General features: G+C 40.7%; 1 protein-coding gene across 5 annotated transcripts in view; it reads right to left on the bottom strand.

Moving 5' to 3' along the window:
• The window catches only part of COL15A1 (collagen type XV alpha 1 chain), a 165058-nt gene that overhangs the window by 100184 nt on the left and 40344 nt on the right, over positions 1 to 24530 (bottom strand). For 4 of the 5 annotated variants that reach the window (XM_075417015.1, XM_075417010.1, XM_075417012.1 and 1 more), the window contains exons 3-5: positions 4269 to 4816; positions 820 to 894; positions 287 to 382 (exon numbers count right to left, since the gene is read on the bottom strand). In XM_075417015.1, the coding sequence (XP_075273130.1) occupies positions 287 to 382; positions 820 to 894; positions 4269 to 4816 (719 nt within the window). The remainder of the gene's footprint in view (positions 1 to 286; positions 383 to 819; positions 895 to 4268; positions 4817 to 24530) is intronic. The other variant, XM_075417014.1, reaches the window with a different exon arrangement.

The raw sequence follows: 24530 nt of genomic DNA, 5'->3' as shown, positions 1-24530 counted from the left end.
ATTTCCTGAGATGGAAATTGTGGCAGAGTGAAAGAGTATTCCCATTAAGTGTCATATTCACGTTCCACATCTGTTATTACACTCTTCCCAAATACTGGTTGCTGATTTTTGTCAAACACAGCAGATTTTTGATCTGTCACAGTGCAGTCACTGTTATGGATGTTGTTCTCACAAGGGTCTTTGAAAACTGCCACACGTGAAAAAATAGTGACAAAATCCACACCTCGCTATCTAAAAAAGTAGTATCAAACCAGAAATGTAAAGCAAATAAATCAAATAAATTTACCCTTATGGGAAGACGAGAAGGTGCAAAGACTTCTTGTGTCTCAGAAACACCTTCACGTTCTTGAATGCTGCCATTGCCACTGCTGTCCCCTGAAGCCTGTGCAAAATCCAACCACCACAGAAAGTTCATAAAAGTAACGAAAAAAAAAGTATGATCTCCAAGCAATTGGCTACTTCAGTGCAGAAAAACCTTTTTTCAGTTGGTGAAACCTCAGTGTCATTATGATGTTAACTTCTTTCAGTACTTACAACATTTCATGAAAATGACACTTCAGAAAAATGAAAGTCATAGTTCATTTTCTCAAAGGTGTTATAGACAAAAGAAAATAATGCTTTTTGAAAAATCACAGTCTTAGAGGCTGTGTAGTCATAACCAAGAGATTCACACAGAGAGATAGTTTTCAGTACGATGTTATGTTATGTTCCCAAGAAGAAATACTACATTTAGTCTTATGAAAAATATCTAATGGCAAATGACTTCAAATTCTCTGAGGCACTGAGGACAGAAAAAGAAGTGTTTATAAAAATACTCACATAGGCATCATCATCTTCACAAGGGTCTTCAGTAGCCCTGGGGTCAGATTTGATTGTCAAATGCTGAATTGAGCCCTACATGAAACAACAGAAATGGTTCGAGGAAGTAATATTTTCAGTAGCACACGTGAAGGGGGGCAGATGTGTGGCAATTAGACAAATCAACAAAAACCCCCAGAGTTTGTTCTGATTTGCTTGGAAAATGATCTGAAGCCTAAAATTTTGTGGTAATAAACCCAGTTTAAAAATTTAAGTATGTTCCTATGTTTTACTTCTTCAAAACGAAGAAAAAATTTGAAGCTGTCAGAATACAGTGCCACATTGCATTGTTAGTGCACCAACTGAAGAATCTAGTCCTGGATTATGTCCTACAGTGTGTAAAGCACTGTTTGCTTTTTCTAGTTAAGAAGTACCTTGCAGCTCAAAAAATGGCATGTGAAAGCCCCTAAAAATGGAGATAAAGGATGGGAAGGAAATACCAGCAAGTGACAAAGTGGGTCAGGTTAAAACCAACTTAAAACTTTTTAAAGCAGAAAGTAAATGGGTTTCATGATAATAAATGTTTCTTTTTTCAGAGTTACAAATTACATTTCTCAGTCTGACATGCTGAAGGAACAGCAAAAATTTCATTTTAAACATCGAAGTCTTATTTCTCAAATTACAAGGCCTCAAAGTGTTTTAAGAAACACAATGGGGGACATTTCCTTGTTATGAGGTCTCAGACTTGGGCATGATGCACATATAGGACATGAAGATGGGTATTCAAATCAAGAGTCATCTTACTTAACACATATGACCTGCCTCTTCCTGTTTTGCTGACTGTTTATTTTGTTTCTCTGCTCTTATATTTTCTGTAGTGAAGAGTTTGAAGAAGCTGACAGATTTAGTCTTTATCTCTAGATAGACACAGAATACTTCTCAGTCCAGTGATTCCTCTTCAAGGAGATGGAATGTTTACACCATACAAAGATATCTTGGTTGTGCTCTGTCTGCTGAGTAATACCACAAACACACAGCAGCTCTGCTCACTCAGGGGTACAGAAAGCGTGAGACTCGGTAACAAAAATTGCAACAACTGTTGAGATGAGAAAAGCAGTATGCTTTGCTACTGCTTAATGCCATCAAAAAATGCAAACTCCAGAGGAGTACTCGCCATTTGTATGCGCTATGTCTGACTTTCCATTCACTCTTTCCTCTCTGCAGCAGTCCTCTTTCCCTGTCCTAGAAGCATGGAAGAATTATAAGTAAGGAAGTACTTTTGAAGCAAAGCAATCTGGTGGCTTCTAGAATATTTCAGAAAGGAACAAAATCTGAGATTCTATCTTTAATGATCTTCTAATTTCTGTACCTTCAAAGACCATGACACTTATGCAGTTGGTGCCTCCTCAGTTTGTAGACACATCTGAGATAACAGTTCAGTGAAGTGAAACATCCTATTTCTCTCAAAACTTACTAACAGGCAACTCAGATACTGAATGATGTCAGACTAACCAAACAGTTAATTGAAAGATTATATATGAAAGGAGGCACAACCAGACACTTCAGCAGACTCTTGGAAGTGATGCTTTACTTTCACAGCATGAGTGAATCACATTTGAAGAACACATTTTTCTTCTCTTGCTCTAGTCTGTGGCCCTGGATGGTGAAGGAAGCAAAATGGAGAGCCCTAATGTTTCCCAAGCGCTGCTATTAGCCAATTACTCCAATGAAGAAAATCATGGGCAAGTTTGTTGTGGTAGGGACGGTAGGTATGAGGTATTGTAGTCCCCCTCTGGGTCTTGTGCCTTCTGCTGCCTTCCCTGTTAAAGCTGATTTGCAGAATCTGGCATCATCACTGATTCACTTGTATTTGTTGTCTGGTTTCTACTTTTCTTCACAAGCAGCAGAGCTAGAATTTTCTTGTGTTTCCATAAAATCTGATGACAGTTATGTCCTTTTGCATCTGGTAACCAGAGCCTTACACACACGAATTCTCGTTAGCCAGAGCAAAGCATCAACTGACATCCATTCAGAGTCATTTGTACAATCTGCTGTGAATGGCTTCTGTTTTCAGCAATTAATAAAAACAGCTCTTGTCATACAAACAGAGCTTGAGGAGGAATCAACTGTTTAGTTTTTCTACCCAAAAGCAATTGTGACATAAGACACATGAACAAATAAATGCACAAGACCTAGAGTACGTCACAATTAAGAATACTGAAGCAATCACAATATTGGCTGAAGTGTATGTACTTGATAAAGCATACAGAACAACCTATTTCAGTGGGAATGCTTTAGAGTGTAATCCACCATGCATTCCTGTCACCATATTTACAGATGTATTGGTGATAGTGTCAGCAACTGATCATCACATACTTGTTTTCCAGCTGGGATGCCAAAGTGGTCTCATTTTCTTGAGTGTTTCTCATTCCTACTTGCTAATGAGGCACCCCCAATAATCCAGTCATCCCACCTGTCTAAGAAATACAGTGCCAGCAGGCAGTTTTCCTACATATCTTTTCCACCACTTCTTTGCTGCTGTTCAATACATTCCTCTAATTCTAGGTGTTCAGGCTAGTCAGATAAACAATCAAAGTACATTATCCTTCTAGCTTACCAGATGGAGCTCACAACCTGCCAGTACACCTGAACTTTGGAAAGAACATCATTTTTCTCTAAAGCAAAGCATCCGCTCAGTTTTATGCTGCTGCTTTACTATTTTAGGGGAAAGATACTAATCTCACAAAATACTGTACAAGTTTTGAAGTACAAGAGAAGTACAAAAACAAGACAAAAAAAGCGTGATATTTCCTTTTCAGTTTGACGATGAGTTCATCTCACGCGTATTGACAGCTTTCACATTTCCATTTGGAAGCTCAAAGGCTAAGAATTCCAGTCAGAATGCAGCAGGAAGGATGCCTGCACTCAAGTCAAGAAGGCTTGGGAGCCTTGTAGAAGTGGTTTCTGTCCATTCTATTTTTTTAAAGCATCTGATAAGCTTCACGGAATACATAAACTGTAGAAATAAAGCTTTATCTTCCAACTATCTTTATCTTTGATGAGATCATTCTCTTCTTCACGTTGAATGCGAAGTAAACATACCTAGCTAATAAGAGTTTAAAATACTGACTTTCTTACTAAGGTATTATTCTCAGAAGTTAAACAAATGGATAGCTTCAAATTTGACCTTCATAAAAAGGCCATATAAAGTTACGTGATATATTTACTTTGAAATTCCTAGTATTCAAACTGAGAACTGAGCTTAATATCCGGACCATGACTAAACTTCTGTGGTTCTAGGAATATCTGTGTTTATATATCTGCATTGCCTGAACCCCAGCCAGGTATGGAAAATATAAGCCATATAATTTGTAATCTCATTTGGGATATAACCATTGTAAGCAGACTTTCTTAGTAGAGAGTACATGCATAAAACACCGAGGCATGTGAATTTATCAGACAGTACTCACTGTGAACTTTTCCAATCCTGTGGCTCCTGCATTACCAACAAATATCCCAGAGCCAGATTCAAATACCAAGGCTCGAGCTGACCTTTGGAACTGAATTCTCTGATATTCTTCACAGTCCATGAATAAAGCAACATCATTTCCCTGAACAGTCACTGTAAACCTATTCCACCTGTTAGTCATCACTGGCACTTTAAATGCAGCAGCCTCTCGGGAGATATGTGAACTAGGCTCTGTGTAGTACATAATTATTCTCTGGGTGCTGTCATCAACCGGTGAAAGTCTCATTCCCAGGTAAACCGTTTTCTGGAAGGCATCTGTTATTGCAAACAGCACTCCTCCACGATCACTGTTTGGTTTCACTGTAACTACGACAGCGAAATCTGTATAGAAAGGCGATGGTATTATAGCACTTGTCAGTCGACCGATGTTAGCTTCTGGACCAAAGCTGTAAGCTGGAAACCCTCCATAGCCGGTGACAAAGTAGACGGAAGGAGGAAGAGGAACTCCTATTAACTCCGTGAGGTCAAGATGTCCTTTTGAGCCTCGTTCTGTAAAGTGTGTGAGAAAAACCATGTTATTTATTCTCAAGGTGCACAGCCCATTTAATTTAAATGATCTAAGAAAGGCCTGAAAAATTGTAATACAGTGTTATAATATGAGCAGCATACTGCTAATACTTCAGGCCCCAGTTCAGTTAGCACTTAAACATGTCTAGCTAAGTCCACGTGTCATTCTTTGTCCTTTGACTGAGATTACTCATATACTAAGGAAAGGCACATGTAAACATATGGTGAAATTGAGTGGCAACAAGTAGCTCCTGTAACATGTATTTAACTTCAGCTGTCCATAAACTACAAAGAAAGGTGCTGAATGTGCTTGCAGAGTTGATTCAGTGAACTGAGATCCTTTATCCTCGCAAACTAACACAGCAAGAATTCTCTACAAACAGCATGACACAGTTTCACAAATACAGGATAAAAACTGCAGTGGATTTGCTTTAACCCTTGCAGTCACCTGCTTCTACAACAGATGTTAGATTTTTTTTATGCCCTTCTTCTCAGATTTACCTTAGTTGCACTTTGTACATCAAAAATACTATTCAGCAATCAAAACTCCATTTTGAAATGAGAGTATTTTTGCTTTGACAGACACACAAAATCAAGTATCTCTGCCAAACATGCCCAGAGAGACAGCTCCTTCCTGGCAATGAAGGAGCAATAGACAACAGCTAAGTATCTACACCCAACTTTAAGCAGAGCCTTGGGAACGCATACTCTAGCAGCATACCAGAAGCACAACTTCTACCAATTTTCTCCTTCTAAAAAGTAAAAATAAGCAAAAAAAGATACCATATTTAATCATAACGAGCGATTCAGATCTGAATCTGCACAGAACTCCACTCAAATCCAAAGCCTTTCCACCCTTTACAATCTCCTCTAACCTTACATTTTTAAGTTTCTCATTTTACTGAAAAGTCTCAGTTCTTCTTACTGGTGTAAATTTTCACCCTTTTGAGAATATTTATGTTATGCAGAAGCAAACAAAGTGCTAGGGTATGTCATAACATAGCTACATCACGTAAAACTATAATCACTTGTAAACTCCAGTTCATGACTAAGTATTTGCTGGCTTTCTCAGCAGACACCAAAAAAAAAATCTCCATGATCCAAGAAAGTAAAATTTTAAGCCTTTTTCTTGATCAAATACATCCTAACCTCTCTACATGCTTCTTCGCTGAAAATCTTCATATCCTGGATAAAAGAGGGGATGTATTTTGACCACTGTTTTGTAGTTCCTTTCTTTGTCTGTCTCACACACCTGTTTACCATGGTTCTCAGATTAACTCCATCAGATAAAAAAGTGGCATTGAAAACAGAGTTCTTGTAGTAGAACAGTACAGATGATGCAAACAGTCTTGAAAAACCACTAAGAACAGATTGAATTTGTGTCTCGTACTTCACTTTTCCCCTTTTTACCACAGCAGGTGTCAACAACATGCCTGGAAGAGTATCTGTGGTGGTGAAGTACTTCTTTGTACCCACACAGAGCATGTCATCCACTTGGGCTCCCACTGCTAGTATTCCAAAGGCCCTTCCTTGTGATGACATCTCTGCATCAGGAAAGTTCCTTAAGATGGTGTCCCCAGACAGCACTAAGCAAAGTTAACTTGCTAATTGGTTACTTAATCTTCAACACCACATGGCGAAAACTAATGCCACCTATGGTATTCTACCACTGCAGACTTTTACAGGGGACAGGAGCTAAAACCAGCCCACCTTCTTGTAAGCACACTAGGAACAACAGATATGAGTCAGTCCCCAGATATGTTTTTTGAAGAAGTACTTACAGAAGCTGAAAACAAGCTCCCAGTCTGCCTAAAAGTAAGCAGTGATGAGACACCTGAGGCTGGCTCCTAGTTCAGCCTACCTGTCAAGGAACAAGTCACCCCCAGCTTCTGATGCATTTCACCCTGAGATGACCTGCATTTTAACAGCAGCCCGTACACTCCGGTCACAGGATGCGCTGAAGTTTCTTGTTGGCCTATAAAAAACCAGGGGATCTACACATGTAATTACAAACAACTTTTGCTTCAGAACTTGTAAAACCTGATTTCCTAGGATTTGCATCCTGCATCATTATTTTCATTTCAGCTCCGCATATCCTACCAACCTCAAGCTCCTCCTCATGTGCATCGGACCGATTTCTGCCTCCAATACCTGCAGCACTCCTACATCCCTCCCCTGTCCCAGTATGTGCTAACAGATGGTTACAAGCTCCATGTGTATTAGCTGGCCAGTTCAGGCATGATAATTGGCCATCAAGAAGGAGAAATTGGATAATTAATCTCAGGACTCTCACCACAGCTTTTTCTCCTTGAGCTACTAATATGCCACTCCCACATTATGAGGTTGGGGGTTTCCAGAATATAACAGTATGGGTGCCCATTAGCTGCTTACATGGAGAGTCCCCCATTACAGGGAAGATATTAGAATGAGATCAAACTGAGAAAAAGAGAAAATGATCTTAATATGAGGAAAATTGTATTGACGCTGCCTTCTCTTTGCCTACAGTGTAGTCCCTCAAGGGAGACAGTGACCCTCCCCCAAGACAGTGATTTAAAACAAAACTGTACAAGACAATTAAAAATTACTGTAGAGAATAATTTCAAAGTTGTTAGTTGTAACATGACTTCTAATCCTTACTCCATGGTTTTTAAGCATTCCAAGTTCTTCATACAGTATATATTTGTGCAGTACAGACTGATAAAGTATCTTTCAATTTTTAAACTTACTCAGTTACTGTAACTGTAATAGCCAGATGGAATAGAAATGGAAAAGGTATGACAGTCCACCTGAATACTGCAAACAAAGTGAACTGAAAAACTTTGCTTAAAATACCTGATTAAAATCAGGCAAAATTAAAGAATCTTGCAGTTTGCTATGATACCTGGCAAGCTGGTTCTGATGAAGAGTTAGAGAAAGGTTCCTCAGCTGAAATACACTTCTGTAATCCACTATTCATATGCAGTACCATCCTGGGCTCTGTGTGGCAAAGCGATTTCCATTGTCCTAGTGGCTTTGTTAAAATGTTCTCCCTGTGCCAAAGATGTTATAGTCCAGTTGAAATCAATTCTAATTTAGTATCTTCTCTGTATTGTAGCTTTGGCACTTACTTGCTAGGGGAATTCATTAATTGGAAAAAGTCTGATGTGCTCCACACAGAAGCAGTTTCCCTCACATATTTTTAGAAAGTATAGAAGCTATGTTTAGAAACAGAAAAGTTAGCTCCTTCTCCAGAAACTATTTCCCCTAGGCACTTTTAAATGCTTTGCCTGACAGATTTTGTACCTTCCTAATAGTTTGGAAAGTGGATACATTTCTGTCCTGGCCATGTAACCAAGGGGATGAAATCTGTTAACCATAAACATAAACCATGCTGCTAGTTATGTCCCTTGTATAGCCCCTGCCCATCTGGACGCTAGGTCCAGCAACAGAGAGTTTGGTTTCCAGGTAATTATCAATGTTAAACAATAGTAGTGAAGAAAATTTTTAATAGGAATAGCGTTACTATAGTTGCAGGTGTGTTTGTGGTTTTTATCTATTGTCTAAATTAACTGAAACAAAAGTTTCCCACCTGAAATGTTAGCGGTCGCCTAGAGCCAGTCAAGGTGACCTAGCTACAGCGACATAGTTACAGCGACCTAGCTACGGGACAAGAGCCAGAAAAGGACTGCGCATGTGCAGAAGCTGGGGTCAACCAGCGGACACTGTGATGAAGAGGATGAGCCTTCATCTTAGGACCCCCGACGACCACCACTAGGAGGCACTGCGCAAGTGCGGGTGGGAGGAGTGTATGAAAATGGACTGATTTGACTATGAAAGAAAGGGCTTATGTAATCAGATGAATATGTATATTTTAATCTATATAAACTGCACGGAAAGGGTATGGGGTATGCACGTTTGGTGGAATTATCCCCCGTGCATCCAGCGCTGCAATAAAGAATGCCTGCCTTTTAACACTACATTGGTGTTACGAGGTTTTATTCCCGGATTTTCGGTGACAGTTTCTGGCGACCCAGGTGGGACCCCACTTGTGAATACCGACGGATCCGTGGGATCACGGGACCTCCAGCCGGCATCGAGGGATTCTCGAGGAGAACCTCTGATCCCCGGACCGAAGGATTCCAAGTAAGTCCCCTGGAATTTAATTAAGGCATTCTTTAGGTATAATATATGCCTGCTCATAAATCGTGGTGAAAACCTCGTAGAGTTGGGCTAAAAGGTACCTTTGTGGAAAGTCTCTGCTCGGTGAAAGCCGGTGGAGCGGGGCCCAAGGGGGAGGTCTTCAACAGCGGGTTGAAGTCTCCAGGATCTCAGCAGGGGGCTGGGATCCCAAAAGGGAGCTCCAACAAGGGCTGCGGTCCCTCTGATTAGTGTTTGTGATATAGTGCACAATCACTACCACTGGTCATTTGAAGGATGGGCACCTTTCCGAGTAAAAAACCCATCCCAAAGGGCATGCCTTTGGCATGTATTTTAAAGCACTGGAAAGAACTGGGGGGGGCACCCTTTAACTCGGAAACAGTTAATTGAGTATTGTAATCATCGGTGGCCGTTATATACTCTGGATGATGGGAAGAAGTGGCCAGAGAACGGGACACTGCGTTATAACACCATTTTGCAATTAATGTTGTTTTGTAAAAGGGAAGGTAAATAGGAAGAAATGACATATGTAGATTTGTTTTTCTCGTTGAGAAATCATTCGGAATGGCAAAGGCAGTGTGGGATACATCTGCGCGGTTCTATGGTAATGGCTTTAAAAAAAGGAAACTGCCAAAAGGGTTCAAAGAAATCTTGCGCCGCTTGTAGTGTTGGCAAAGAGTGTTTGAAATATCAGCCTGAGGAGGAGGATGTTGAATTAATGGTTGCACCTCGCCAGAGATGGGGAGGTGATCAGGAGGACTGAAAATCTGAGACTGATAGTCCTTCTGTTTCTCCTATGGGGGGGGAGGCAGGAGGATTTAGCCCAGTTTCGGGAAGGACACGGGGAAGGACGGGGCGGGGGGTAGCAGAATCGGCTTCTCCCCTCCAAGCCCCTCTCTGAGAAGCTAGGGAATGAGGAAGTAAAATTTTTAATAAATACAAGGACCACTTATTTGGTATTAAACACATGTAAAGGGAAATGTACTCATAAATCTGTAGATGTTGTTGGTGCAACAGGGTAAAAAGAAAATTAACCTTTCTTAGAGCTGTTGAAATTTAGATTGAGAAAACAGTGGGTAACTCACCAGTTTCTATATATGCCTGAATGTCCGTTGCCTTTGTTAGGATGAGATTTATTAAGCAAATTAGAGGCATAAATAACTTTTAAAAATGAGAAAACTGAATTATTGATACCAGAATCAAAAGCCGTAGAGGCAAGGGTGTTTATGTTACAGGATTCTTTTAAGGAGGAACAAATTCCAGAAGAGGTGGAAAATGCTGTAACCCCCTTGGTTTAGGCAAATGAAGTTCCGGGACAGTCCAAATTGGCAGAACTGGTAAAAGTGACCTTAAAACCTGGATCCAAACCGGTAAGACAAAAATAATATCCTATTAAGTGGAAGGCATAAAAAGAATTGGACAGGTTAATCACGAAATTTTTGGAATGTGGACTTTTGGTAGAATGCGAGTCAGAATATAACACACCTATATTACCGGTAAAGAAACCTGGGGGACGGGAATATCGACTAGTCCAGGATCTAAGAGCTATAAATCAAATAGTTCAAGATGTACACTCAGTAGTGGCCAATCCCTATACTTTATTAACATCCCTGAAAGAGGAGTATAAATGGTTTACTGTACTAGATTTAAAGGATGCCTTCTTTTGCATACCTCTGGATGCACAAAGTCAAAGCATATTTGCTTTTGAATGAGAAAGCCCTGCAACAGGACGAAAGATGCAACTGACATGGACTGTACTTCCACAAGGATTTAAAAATAGCCCCACAATATTTGGAAACCAGTTGGCAAAGGAATTAAAAATATGGAAGAGACAAAACCAGGAAAAGGGGACATTGTTACAATATGTGGATGATATTCTAATAGCAGCAAAAAGCAAAGAAGAATGTTTTGAAATTACTATCAGTTTGTTAAATTTCCTGGGCCAAGGAGGATATAGAGTCTCCAGAAATAAGGCCCAGATAGGAAGAGAAGCAGTGATTTATCTGGGATTTGAAATATCTCAAGGGCAAAGGCAATTAAGCAACGAAAGAAAGGAAGCCATTTGCCAAATCCCAGAACCTAACAGTCCAAAGGAGCTGAGAACCTTTTTGGGAATGATTGGATGGTGTCGGCTTTGGATTCCAAACTATGGACTATATGTGAAGCCACTTTACAACGCTTTAAGAGAATCCAAAGACTTGTATCTGACATGGACACCTGAATGCCAAAAATCATTTAAAGAACTTAAAAAAGCATTGATGATGGCCCCTGCTTTGGGTTTACCTAATTTAACCAAACCTTTTGAACTGTTTGTCCATGAGAGGCAGCATCTGGCCCTTGGAGTGCTGGCACAACATCTGGAATCCTGGAAGCGACCAGTAGGATACTTCTCTAAACAACTTGATAACGTGAGTAAAGGATGGCCGGGATGTTTGCGCGCTGTGGCAGCGACAGTATTGCTGATTCAAGAAGCTCGAAAATTGACTATGGGCCAAAAGATAGTGGTGTATGTACCACACATGGTGGTAACTGTTCTAGAACAAAAGGGGGGTCATTGGCTGTCCCCCAGCAGAATGCTAAAATATCAAGTTGTCTTGCTGGAGCAAGATGATGTGGAATTAAAAACCACAACCATTGTAAATCCAGCAATGTTTCTATCGATGGAGAATCCGACAGAAAATCTAGAACATGACTGCCTGCTAACTGTTGAACAAGTCTATTCTAGCAGACCGGACCTGAGGGATGAGCCTCTGGAGAACCCTGATCTGGAGTTGTTCACGAATGGAAGCAGCCTTGTGAAAGAAGGAAGACGAATGGCCAGTATGCTGTTGTCACCACGACCGAGGTATTGGAGTCAGGAACGCTACCTGCAAATACCTCGGCACAGAAAGCAGAACTGGTGGCATTGAGGCAAGCCTTGCGAATGGCAGAAGGAAAAAGGGTAAATATATGGACTGATTCTAAATATGCATTTGGTGTAATTCATGCTCATAGAGCCATCTGGAAAAAAAGAGGACTGCTCTCAGCCCAAAGTTCATCGATAAAACATAAAGAAAAAAAATCCTTCAGCTCCTCGAAGAAGCGCAGAAACCAAAGGAAGTGGCAGTGATGCACTGCAAGGCTCATCAATTTGGTCGGACAGCTGTAAACATAGGTAATCGATTGGCAGACAAAACAGCAAAGGAGGCTGCTGAACAAGGTATCTTTGCACTAGTACCAGTAAAACAAATAAAAATCCCAAATCTAAAGCCAAAATACAGTAAATTGGATGAACAATTAGCAGAACAATTGAAAACATCACAAAATACAGAAGGGTGGTGGATAACGCCAGAAAAACAGGTAATTGTAACCCCGCAAGTTATGTTAGAACTTGCAAAAGAAAAACATACACAGACACATTGAGGCGTAGATGCTATGGTCTCAAGGCTAAAATCATCTGTGGTGTGTGTAGGAATGACAAAAGTAGTTAAATCCATAATAGCTAAGTGTCCAATTTGTCTCAAAAATAATCCTTTAAATCGGAAAAGGGCACCCCTAGGGGTAACAAAACAGGATAGCATTCCAGGAGATTACTAGCAAGTTAATTTTTCTGAACTCCCCAGGCAGAATGGATTCAGGTATCTATTAGTATTAATTAATACTTTTTCTGGATGGCCGGAAGCCTTTCCTTGTCGCACCAACAAAGCGAGAGAAATAGTTAAAATATTGTTAAAGGAAATAATACTGATAACTGTAAATGTAACAAATGTAACATGTAGGGGATGTTATCACTTCAGGTTGTCAGAAACAAGTCTTGGTTCTTTGTGAATAATTCCGATGGTTGCAAGACAAGGGACTCCTGAATAATCCCTTCAGGCGCCTGGGCCTTGGGAGAACAGATATGCAAACTACAGAGATAAGGAGGCTGCAGGATAATCTGAAGACCCCTGCCGAGAGACGCCAAACAAACATGTGCGATGGACATTACCATATATTAATGAATTCTCGGAAAAGGCATTACTATGATAAACATTTCTTGGAAATGTAATGAATATGTATGTTAACATAGCATAAGTACCTAGTAACTGTGTCTCTTCGGTGCACACGTTTGGAGGAGAGATCCCCCGTGTGCCCGGCGCCGCAATAAAGAATACCTGCTTAATAGTCTGCCGACTATTGAGTCTTCAATTCCGGCTTTTCACGGCATCATTTCTGGCGACCCAGATGGGACCCGCTCTGCTCGGCTGCAGGACCCGCTCAGAACAGGACTCCCTAGGGTACCCCCGGGATTTCCCGGAGGGACTCCTCGCCTCACACGGATCACTGCGGGAGCAGACAAGGACCATCTAAAGGAGTAAAGGTATTCTTTTTTTTCTTTCTTTCTCTGTTTTGGTATGTGAGACCGGTCATTTGGAGAGTTCTCATAAGTCGTAGGAGACGTCCTACGCTGAGCGCTGTACACCAGGCTACTAGTGCCTGAGGGTGTACGTCTTGGTGCGTTGGTGCAAGCACGGGTTGTGTTTTGCACTTCTGTAATAACGTGCTTTTGGTATTGTTGTCTTGGTGCGTTGGTGCAAGCACGGGTTGTGTTTTGCACTTCTGTAATAACGTGCTTTTGGTATTGTTGTCTTGGTGCGTTGGTGCAAGCACGGGTTGTGTTTTGCACTTCTGTAATAACGTGCTTTTGGTATTGTTGTATTGGTGCGTTGGTGCAGGCACGGGTTGTGTTTTGCACTTCTGTAATAACGTGCTTTTGGTATTGGTACACTTAGGAAACCTGCTTAAGTTGTACTTCTGGTGATACGGCTTTGTTGGTATTGAACTTGGATATCGGATATCTCGGATACTGGCTTGTTAAGAACCTTGTACGGCGAACCTCTTTTTTTATGTGACCAGAATATTAATTGTGACATTTGCGGAACGTGGTCAAAGCGGGACAGAAGGGGACAACAGTTTAGAATTTTAAGACAAAGATAACAGAAGTACAGAATCAGTAAAGTAAAATGGGGGGACAGCAAAGCAGTGATATTTTAAAGAAAAGCCCCTTAGGATGTATCCTAGCACATTGGAAGGATATAGGGGGACCACCAGGTGGGAGTGTGAATAAGAAAACACTGATCAAATACTGTAACCAGTGGTGGCCCCTGTATAAACTAGAAGATGATGAAAAATGGCCCTTTAATGGATCTTTGAATTATAATACTATATTACAGTTAATGTTGTTTCTACGGAAAGAAGAAAAATGGGATGAGGTTATGTATGCAGATATGTTTTTTACTTTGCGAAATCATCCGGAGTGGCAGAAGAATTGTGGTATTAACATCCCACCACAGGACCCTCTAGTCTTATGCTTAGAAAAGGAAAAGAGAAATGGAAGGAAGGAACAGGAGAAAATTAAGAGGTGCTGCTCAGCATGTAGTATCGGACAAAGGTGTTTAAAAGTGACAAGTGCTAGAAAAGAAAAAGAGGAGGCAGACGATCAGTTTGAAGATTTGGAACTATCCCCTCCATTACAAAACTTGCCTCCTCCACTTCCATCATTACTATCCAGAACAGATAGTAGTAGTGAGGAGGAAGGAGAAACAAATAAATTTACTCCGATTACCACACGGACTCGGAGTAAGACTCAGAAGGCTCCACAACTCCTGGCCCCATTGCGGGAGGTAATGGGGGCGGGTGGCCCAGCTAAAGTAAAGGTTCCCTTTACCACTGCTGATCTAGATGCTTGGAAAGAGATAGCTGAGGGATACCGAAATGACCCCTCTCGAGTGGCAAAACGATTTGAATTAATAGTAAAAAACCAGGATCCTGATTGGGCAGATGTAGATTTGATTCTGGGGGAGATGACTGAGACAGAAAAGCAGCTGGTATTAAAAACTGCGCGAACTCATGTACAAGCCCAAATTAATGGAGGAGCCTTACAAGGGAATGTAGATAATTACATTCTCCTGAATAACCCGCATTGGGACCCCAATGATGAGAGGGACTATAGAATGTTAAAAAGATATCGAGATTGGATAAAAATGGGGTTAGAAAATGCGATTCCAAAAGCTGTAAACTGGTCAGCATTATATGCTGTCAAGCAAGGGCAAAAGGAAACACCTACCGAATTTTTGGATCAATTGAGAAATGCTATGAGAAAATACACTACCCTAGATCCCTCCTCAGATGTGGGACAGCAACAGCTTGTCTCTCTGTTCCTGGGACAATCATCTACAGATATAAGAAAGAAGTTACAGAAACTAAGAGAACCAGAAATAAGAAACTTAGAAAAACTACTTGAGGAAGCATGGAGAGTTTTTAGGAATCGGGAGGATGTGGATAGAGGAAAATTAACCAGAAAAATGGCAACGGCAACGGTGGCAGCCTTAGAAGAGAAAGGAATGACAGACAGAAGGGAATTTAGAGGACGAGGAAGGGGAAGATCCTTGGGAAATAGAGGGAGACTGGGGAATGTAGTGGGAAGGAATCAGTGTATGTATTGTCGAAAGGAGGGACACTGGAAGAATGAATGCCCAAAACTTACTAGAACTTTGATAGCCGAGGCAGGGGTTAACTGATGGGGACCTGGGGACTCCACCCTAGCGGATCCACTGGTTAAAATCAGGCTAGGGGGACAGGAGAAAGAAGTAGAGTTTTTGGTAGACACAGGTGCCTCTTTCTCTGTCTTAAAGCAAGAATTAATACCTGTAAGTAGCGACTTTGTAACTGTAGTGGGAGCTACTGGCCAACAAGAAAAAGCTTTCTTTCTAAGACCCCTCACTTTCAAATTAGGGAAACAGGTTGGTATACATCAATTTTTATACTTACCAAATTCCCCAAAGCCACTGTTAGGTAGAGACCTATTGGAACGATTGGAAGCAGAAATAATTTTTAGACAAGGAATCATGGAATTAAAGGTGAAAGAAAATCAATTAATTGAAATACTAAGCTTAGCCCTAATGGACCCTGGAACTTCTGTCACATCCACACCAGAGAATGAAGAAATTACTAATCAGGTATATCCAGAAGTATGGGCCACGGGTATCCCAGGCCGAGCAAGGCATGTAGTTCCCATAACAGTAGAACTCAAGGAAGGGGCAAAACCAATACGACAAAAGCAATATCCCTTGAAATTAGAGGATCAAAAAGGAATAGAAGGACCAATTAATAACTTTTTACAGTATGGACTACTAGTGGAGTGTGAGTCAGAATACAATACTCCTATATTACCAGTGAAAAAACCAGATGGAACTTACCGGGTAGTACAGGATTTAAGAGAAGTGAATAAGATTGTTAAGGACATACACCCTGTGGTAGCTAATCCCTATACTTTACTTACTAAATTACAAGATAATAAAGTATGGTTTACGGTGTTAGATTTAAAGGATGCATTCTTCTGTCTGCCTTTAGCCAAAGAAAGTCAGAATTTATTTGCATTTGAGTGGGAAAGCCCTACCACGGGTAGAAAAACCCAGCTTACCTGGACAGTGTTACCCCAAGGTTTTAAGAATAGCCCAACGATCTTTGGAAATCAACTAGCACGAGAACTTGAAGCATGGAACCCGCCCTCCAGAGATGGAACCCTTTTACAGTATGTAGATGATTTATTAATAGCAACTGAAACAAAACCTGACTGTATACAGTGGACTGTCAGTTTGTTAAACTTTTTGGGACTAAATGGGTATCGAGTCTCTCAACAGAAAGCTCAGATGGTGCAGCAACGGGTAACCTACCTTGGATACGAGCTGTCTGGAGGACAGAGAGAACTAGGAACAGAACGAAAAGAAGCAATCTGCAGGACTCCCCTCCCTCAGACGGTAAAAGAGCTCAGGACCTTTCTGGGAATGACAGGTTGGTGCCGATTGTGGATTTATAATTACGGAATAATAGTGAGACCTTTATATGAACTTTTGAAAAACAACCCCACCCGACTGATCTGGTCCAAAGAAGCTCAAAATGCATTTAAGACACTTAAGAAGGAACTGATGAAGGCCCCAGCTCTGGGCCTGCCTGATGTTACCAAACCCTTCTGGCTGTTTTCTTATGAGAGACAAGGCATAGCTCTGGGGGTCCTAGCTCAACGGCTGGGACCCTACAAAAGAGCTGTGGCCTACTTTTCTAAACAACTGGATGAAGTAAGCAAAGGATGGCCAGGATGTCTGCGAGCTGTGGCGGCGGTGGTCTTGAATATTCAGGAAGCCCGAAAATTTACCTTGGGCCAAAAGATCACAGTGCTGGTCTCACACACAGTATCAGCTGTACTGGAACAAAAAGGGAACCACTGGCTTTCCCCATCCCGATTTCTACAATACCAGGCCATTCTGATTGAATCAGATGATATTGATATTGTAGTAACTAATATTACAAACCCAGCTTCTTTTCTCAGCGGGTCAATCTCTGAACCATCGGTACATGATTGTTTAGAAACCATAGAGACTGTGTACTCCAGCAGACCAGATCTGAAAGAGGAACCCCTGGAGGATGCACAGGACTCCTGGTTCACAGATGGAAGCAGCTTTGTCCGACAAGGTATTCGAAAGGCCGGGTATGCAGTGACAACAACAGATGAAGTAGTTGAGTCTCAGTCATTACCTGCTGGAACATCAGCTCAAAAGGCTGAAATTATTGCCCTAACTAGGGCTCTGGAGTTAGCAAAAGGAAAAAAGATAAATATATGGACAGATTCCAAATATGCTTTTGGAGTTGTCCATGCTTATGGGGCAATTTGGAAGGAGCGAGGACTACTAACTGCGCAAGGGAAGCAGATTAAATATGCTGAGGAAATTCTTCGACTATTAGAAGCTGTTCAACTACCAGCAAAAGTTGCCATCATGCACTGCCGAGGACACCTGAAGGGTAACACTGACCAGGAAAGAGGTAACAGGTTGGCTGACTATGAAGCTAAACAGGCAGCAGAGAGAATGCAAGGGATTTTGGCCTTAATTCCAGATAATAGAAATAGAAACCTGAGTGACCAAGAAAATGTTGAGTATTCTAAAGCTGATGCAGAGTTAATAGAGGGATTAGGGGGCCAAGTTCCATCCCAGGGGTGGGCCTACTTAAGTGATGGCAGAATTATAATCCCTGCTAAACAGATATGGGGGGTGGTTAAAGAAGAACACAATAGGACACACTGGGGAGCGGACTCCCTGTACAAATTTTTAAATCAGAAATTAATAGGGAAAAATTTGTATACTACAGTCCGACAAGTAACCCAACAGTGTGAAACATGTTTAAAAAATAACCCAAATACAGGTAACCGGGTACAATTAGGAAGCATTGGGAAGGGAAGTATACCTGGTGACCGTTGGCAAATTGATTTCTCTGAACTTCCAAGGAAAGGAGGGTACAAGTACTTATTAGTACTTACGGATACCTTTTCAGGTTGGCCAGAAGCATTCCCTTGTAGAACAAATAAAGCAAGGGAAGTAACTAAGGTATTATTAAATGAAATAATACCTCGATTTGGGGTACCGACAATTATCTCCTCAGATAGGGGGACGCATTTTTGTGCAGAAGTAGTGCAACAGGTCAGCAAACTGTTAGGAATCAATTGGCAGTTACATACGCCCTACAGACCACAAGCCAGTGGGCAAGTAGAAAAGATGAACCACATGATAAAACAACAGATAGCAAAAATATGCCAAGAAGCGAATCTATATTGGTACCAAGCATTACCTATTGCACTACTTCGGATACGTGTAAAGCCTAGGGCCAAAGAAAATTTGAGCCCTTTTGAGATACTATATGGGAGACCATATCTGGCTAAATATCAGGGGGAAGATTTGAACCAGTTGGGAAATCAGTATCTACAGAATTATGTTATATCCTTAGGAAAACAATTAGAAAGGATTAGTAAAAATGTTTTGGGTACCAGGGCTAAAGGGTTAGATCACTCGATCCACCCATTTAGCCCTGGAGATTGGGTTTATGTTAAGAATTTTTCAGGTGATCCACTGAGAGAGAAGTGGAATGGACCTTACCAGGTATTGCTGACCACCTTCACTGCAATCAAGATTAAAGAACAACCGGCCTGGATCCATTATTCCCGAGTGAAGAAGGCTCCTAAACCAGGATGGATGGTCGAAAAGGCTGGCGGTTTGAAACTACGATTGCGGCGGTAACTTTGTTAAACCTAGGCTTATTAGTAAACGCTTGGAGAGAGAACTTATATTACAATGCAATTCAGATGATAGCGAATGCCACGGGAGCTAAGGATTGTTGGATTTATACTGCCTTACCAAAAGGTGACATGAGACTCCCTTTATACGGGGTAGGATCCACTCATTGGAATTGTGATAATAATACTTGGCCCGAGTTTTGGAGAAGACACGACGGAGGATACTGCGATCACGACAACTCGAACTACATAACTGGACCAAGATTTGACCTACAGATATTAGATAACAACACCCAGATACTGGTCAGCAATAATAGCTGCCTATGGAAAGCAAGATCCAACACTTGTTTGTGCCGACCCCCCTTCCATACACACAAAAATTGTACTTGCAGGGATGGGTGGAATGATTATTGGATCAACAAAACTACAGTAGAAGTAGGAACTTGGGATTTGAAAGGGACAGGCGCGATATATATAGATTTTTGTAACAGAACCCAATTAGAAACCTATAGCTCCTCGAACTGGGATTATTTTAGGAATGTACCAATTGGCTGGGTAAACCGCGGAACATTTTACGGAGCTAATCTCACAGCCACTGATGGGCCCTGTAAATTACCCGACGGGTATTGGTGGCTATGTGGTGATGGCATTAGCAGAAAGCAGCTCCCTGCGGGTTGGAAGGGAATGTGTACCATAGGACATCTAGTCAGCCAGGACCGAATATATAATCAGTCCCAAATACCTAAAGGCATATTAAGAACATCATGGAGACGAGCCAAACGGGAAGACAACCCAGTTGTAAGTAGGGGAACAAAGTTGCATAGCTTTGTCAGATGGTTCTTACCATGGCTAGGAGTAAGCGAACTGGAAAAAGCCATAATAAACATTTCCACGGTTTTAGAAAAGATGGAAAATCTAACAATAAATACTATGGAAAATTTACAGACAGAAATATCATCCCTTAGTAAAGTTGCGCTACAGAACCGAATGGCACTAGACTTATTGACTGCCAAAGAAGGGGGAGTGTGTATGATCATCAATACCAGTTGCTGTGCATATATCAATAAAGACAGACAGATAGAAGCAGATTTGAACACACTCTGGGAGAAAACACGAGTATTCCATGAAGTATCTTTGGATGATACTTCCTTGGGATTTCGAGACTTATGGGATAAATTAACCTCTTGGCTCCCCAATTTAGAATGGTTGAAACAATTATTCATGGGAATGATCACACTGGTGGTTTTGGGAATACTTGTTTGCATGTCTCTCAAATGTTTCCTTTGGTGTTGTCAGGGCTCAGTTGAGACATACAGTGACTGGAAAAGGAACAAGATTAGGCACCAAATAGAAACTGGAAAATACTTTTCCCAGAGCCTTGGCGTGAAAGGCTAAAGGAATTTGAAAATAATACCTACAAAATAGAATAGTGAGGATTCATAGCTTTCTAGCTACAAATCCTCAAAAGAAAAGGAGGGATTGATAACTGTAAATGTAACAAATGTAACATGTAGGGGATGTTATCACTTCAGGTTGTCAGAAACAAATCTTGGTTCTTTGTGAATAGTTCCGACGGTTGCAAGACAAGGGACTCCTGAATAATCCCTTCAGGCGCCTGGGCCTTGGGAGAACAGGTATGCAAACTACAGAGATAAGGAGGCTGCAGGATAATCTGAAGACCCCTGCCGAGAGACGCCAAACAAACATGTGCGATGGACATTACCATATATTAATGAATTCTCGGAAAAGGCATTACTATGATAAACATTTCTTGGAAATGTGATGAATATGTATGTTAACATAGCATAAATACCTAGTAACTGTGTCTCTTCGGTGCACACGTTTGGAGGAGAGATCCCCCGTGTGCCCGGCGCCGCAATAAAGAATACCTGCTTAATAGTCTGCCGACTATTGAGTCTTCAATTCCGGCTTTTCACGGCATCATTTCCAAGGTTTAAGGTACCAATTGGCATGTCTTCCGATAGGGGACCACATTTTGTAGCAGAAATGGTTCAGCAAGTAAGTAAAATTTTAAGAATAAATTGGGATTTACATACCCCCTGGAGGCCACAATCAAGTGGAAAAATTGAAAAAAATGAATCAGACATTAAAGCGACAAATAAGTAAAATTTGTCAAGAGGTGTCTTTGAAGTGGCCACAAGCTTTACCATTAGCACTTCTGAGAATCAGAGTTCAACCTAGATCTAAAGATGGTGTAAGTCCATACGAAATTCTGTATGGCAAACCTTATCAGACTCCTTTGATCCCAGGGGATATGAAAATAACAGGGGAAACAGATTTAAAAATGTATTTGATTTCTTTAAGAAGAACACTTGAAGCACTCAGAAAGTACGTTGTGCTGACCAGATCACTTGCTTTAGATACACCTGTGCATCAATATCAACCAGGTGATTTCGTGTACATAAAGACTTGGAACTCTGAACCACTGCAGGAGAAGTAGAAAGGACCTTTTCAGGTACTGTTAACAACTTACACTGCGATCAAAGTAGAAGGGGTAGAACCATGGATACACTACACTCGAGTGAAGAGGGCCCCTTCGTGGAAAGTCATCAATAGAGATCCAAAAACTGCAAAACTGACTTTGAAATATATCTAAAAGAGTAGCTATTGCTGTAAAATGCGAGAAAACTGTATCTCGATCTGGGAACTGATGATAATAGGAGCACTGTTCAGTATATTAGAAATAAAAACAAAAAACGTCGATTCACTGCCAATAAAAGCGGAACAATTAATATACCTCCCAAGGAGGACTCCAGAAGAAAATTTAATGATCGGGCTTATAAAAGAATTTGCAAACTTACAAAACGTGACCCAAATAACTGCATGTCTTCCAATCCCAAAGGCTGTAAGAGAATCAGTTCCGTGGGGAATCTTAACAACAAATCTAAGTAACAAAGAACCCAAAAATGACGGTACTCATTGTGAACAAGTTCCCATTGTTAAGTGGCAAGAACGAATAGATTATGTTAGAAAACAATGGAAAACCCCTGGAAGTAGAACAAATTGTAAAAAGTTACTAAATTATGTTTTTGTCCAAATAGTTTTTCCCAGTATAGGTTGGTGTGCTTATGATGAACCCGCTAAGAAAAATGTTACTCGAACAATCATAAAATAGGAATGCAAAAAGTCCAACAAAACTAAACAAAAAATAACTTTGTGGGATTCAGTATGATCAATGACCATCACATCTCAGTTCCAGTATATGGCCAGTGCTCCCTGGTGTTTCACCTAAGATGGAATGATTTTTGCAGCTTTCCCATCGGTCGATGACAAAGAAGTACTTCCCGAAAAAAAAAAAAAAAAAAATTGTAGTACCCTGGTAGAATTGTACAAAAATATATAATTGCAGTACAGTTAGTAAAGCAATCCAAAGTGTTCCACCTTTGGCAGCTGCCTTAAAATATGGATGCCAGTGTAGGGGACTTAAAAATGATTTACAGTTGACTAATACCTATAAGCCCAAAAGAGGAACATTCTTTAGTTGTAGAAAATCAACAATTCAAAGTCCAAGACACTTAGTTTGGGCAATGAGTGATGGAACCTGGTCCACTCACCTACCGGTTGATGGTAAGGTAAAACAAATTACTTTAGGAATACCAACATTAGGTCCAATTTGGAAAAAGACTCCCTTTAAGGGGAACTCCGAAAATTTAAAATTAATACGAATAAAAAAATCAAAAGTTGAAAAAAATGAAAACTGGAATGAGCCTTCAACAGGAGTAAAAATTGGATGGGCCTTAGAATCTTTATTGACTCCCTTATCGACTTATAGGAATAAGGCCTGGTTATATAAACTAACTGGTCAAGTAGAAAAATTAGCAAATGTAACAAAAAAAAGAATTCAGACAGTTAAACCTACAGTTGCAAGCAACCTCAAGAATGACTCTCCAAAATAGAATGGCCTTAGACATGCTTCTGTTAAAAGAACATGGAGTATGTGAGTACCTAAAAGATAGAATAGATCATTGCTGTCTACATATCCCCAACGTCACTCAGGATGTTGAACATGACTTAAACTTACTAAAACAAATAGAAAAAGACACTCAAGAAATTCAACAGGACATGTAAGAAAATTGGCTTGATAAAATTTTTAACGGATTAGGGTGGAATATTAGCTCTTGGGTCAAATCTTTAATCGGTACCGGACTGCTTTTATTGGTAGTAATTGTAGTAATAATGCTCATATACTATTACCTAAAAAGAGAACTCACCAACAGAACTGCTTTTAATCGGAAAATTATTCAAACTGTTACTAGAAGACAAAACCCTGGTGAATCGGCTGCTACGCCTCCACCACCCTGTAGCGAAATAAATGAATTATAAAACGAATATAACAATCAATAATTATCTAACCATTGTGATTGAAATAAAGTTTGAGATAGAATAGAATGGAAGTATTGAAAAGATAATTATTTCAAAACTTCCAAAGGGGGGAAATGTAACCAAGGGGATGAAATGTGTTAACCATAAACATAAACCATGTTGCTAGTTATGTCGCTTGTATAGCCCCTGCCCATCTGGACGCTAGGTCCAGCAACAGAGAGTTTGGTTTCCAGGTAATTATCAATGTTAAACAATAGTAGTGAAGAAAATTTTTAATAGGAATAGCGTTACTATAGTTGCAGGTGTGTTTGTGGTTTTTATCTATTGTCTAAATTAACTGAAACAAAAGTTTCCCACCTGAAATGTTAGCGGTCGCCTAGAGCCAGTCAAGGTGACCTAGCTACAGCGACATAGTTACAGCGACCTAGCTACGGGACAAGAGCCAGAAAAGGACTGCGCATGTGCAGAAGCTGGGGTCAACCAGCGGACACTGTGATGAAGAGGATGAGCCTTCATCTTAGGACCCCCCGACGACCACCACTAGGAGGCACTGCGCAAGTGCGGGTGGGAGGAGTGTATGAAAATGGACTGATTTGACTATGAAAGAAAGGGCTTATGTAATCAGATGAATATGTATATTTTAATCTATATAAACTGCACGGAAAGGGTATGGGGTATGCACGTTTGGTGGAATTATCCCCCGTGCATCCAGCGCTGCAATAAAGAATGCCTGCCTTTTAACACTACATTGGTGTTACGAGGTTTTATTCCCAGATTTTCGGTGACAGCCAAAGCTAGTGATTTTTTTTTGATTGTGAATCTAATATTAAGTCATGTTTTCAATTCACACATACATACAGGAACCTCAACTACAAATAAAATGCATAAGCCATTACTCAACACTAAAAAAGGTAAGGAAAATAGTAAGCTTGAAGGAGAATATAGGATCTGTATGGAGATACCAAACCTTCTCCAAAGAGCCATGGGAAAAGTGACCTAGAAAGCAGACGGAGAATGTCTAAGGTGGCCAGCAATGAGCTTATTGGACTTGGATAGCAGGATGCACCCCAGAAATGAATCTAAGGAATAGAACTGTACTTTCCCACTTCCCATTTGCAAAGGAAGATTTGCAAA

The sequence above is a fragment of the Opisthocomus hoazin genome, chromosome 3, assembly GCF_030867145.1.
Source record: "Opisthocomus hoazin isolate bOpiHoa1 chromosome 3, bOpiHoa1.hap1, whole genome shotgun sequence".
In the NCBI taxonomy this organism is placed as follows: domain Eukaryota; kingdom Metazoa; phylum Chordata; class Aves; order Opisthocomiformes; family Opisthocomidae; genus Opisthocomus; species Opisthocomus hoazin.
Note: the sequence above shows the minus strand (reverse complement) of the source record. Positions and strands in the feature narration are given on the sequence as shown.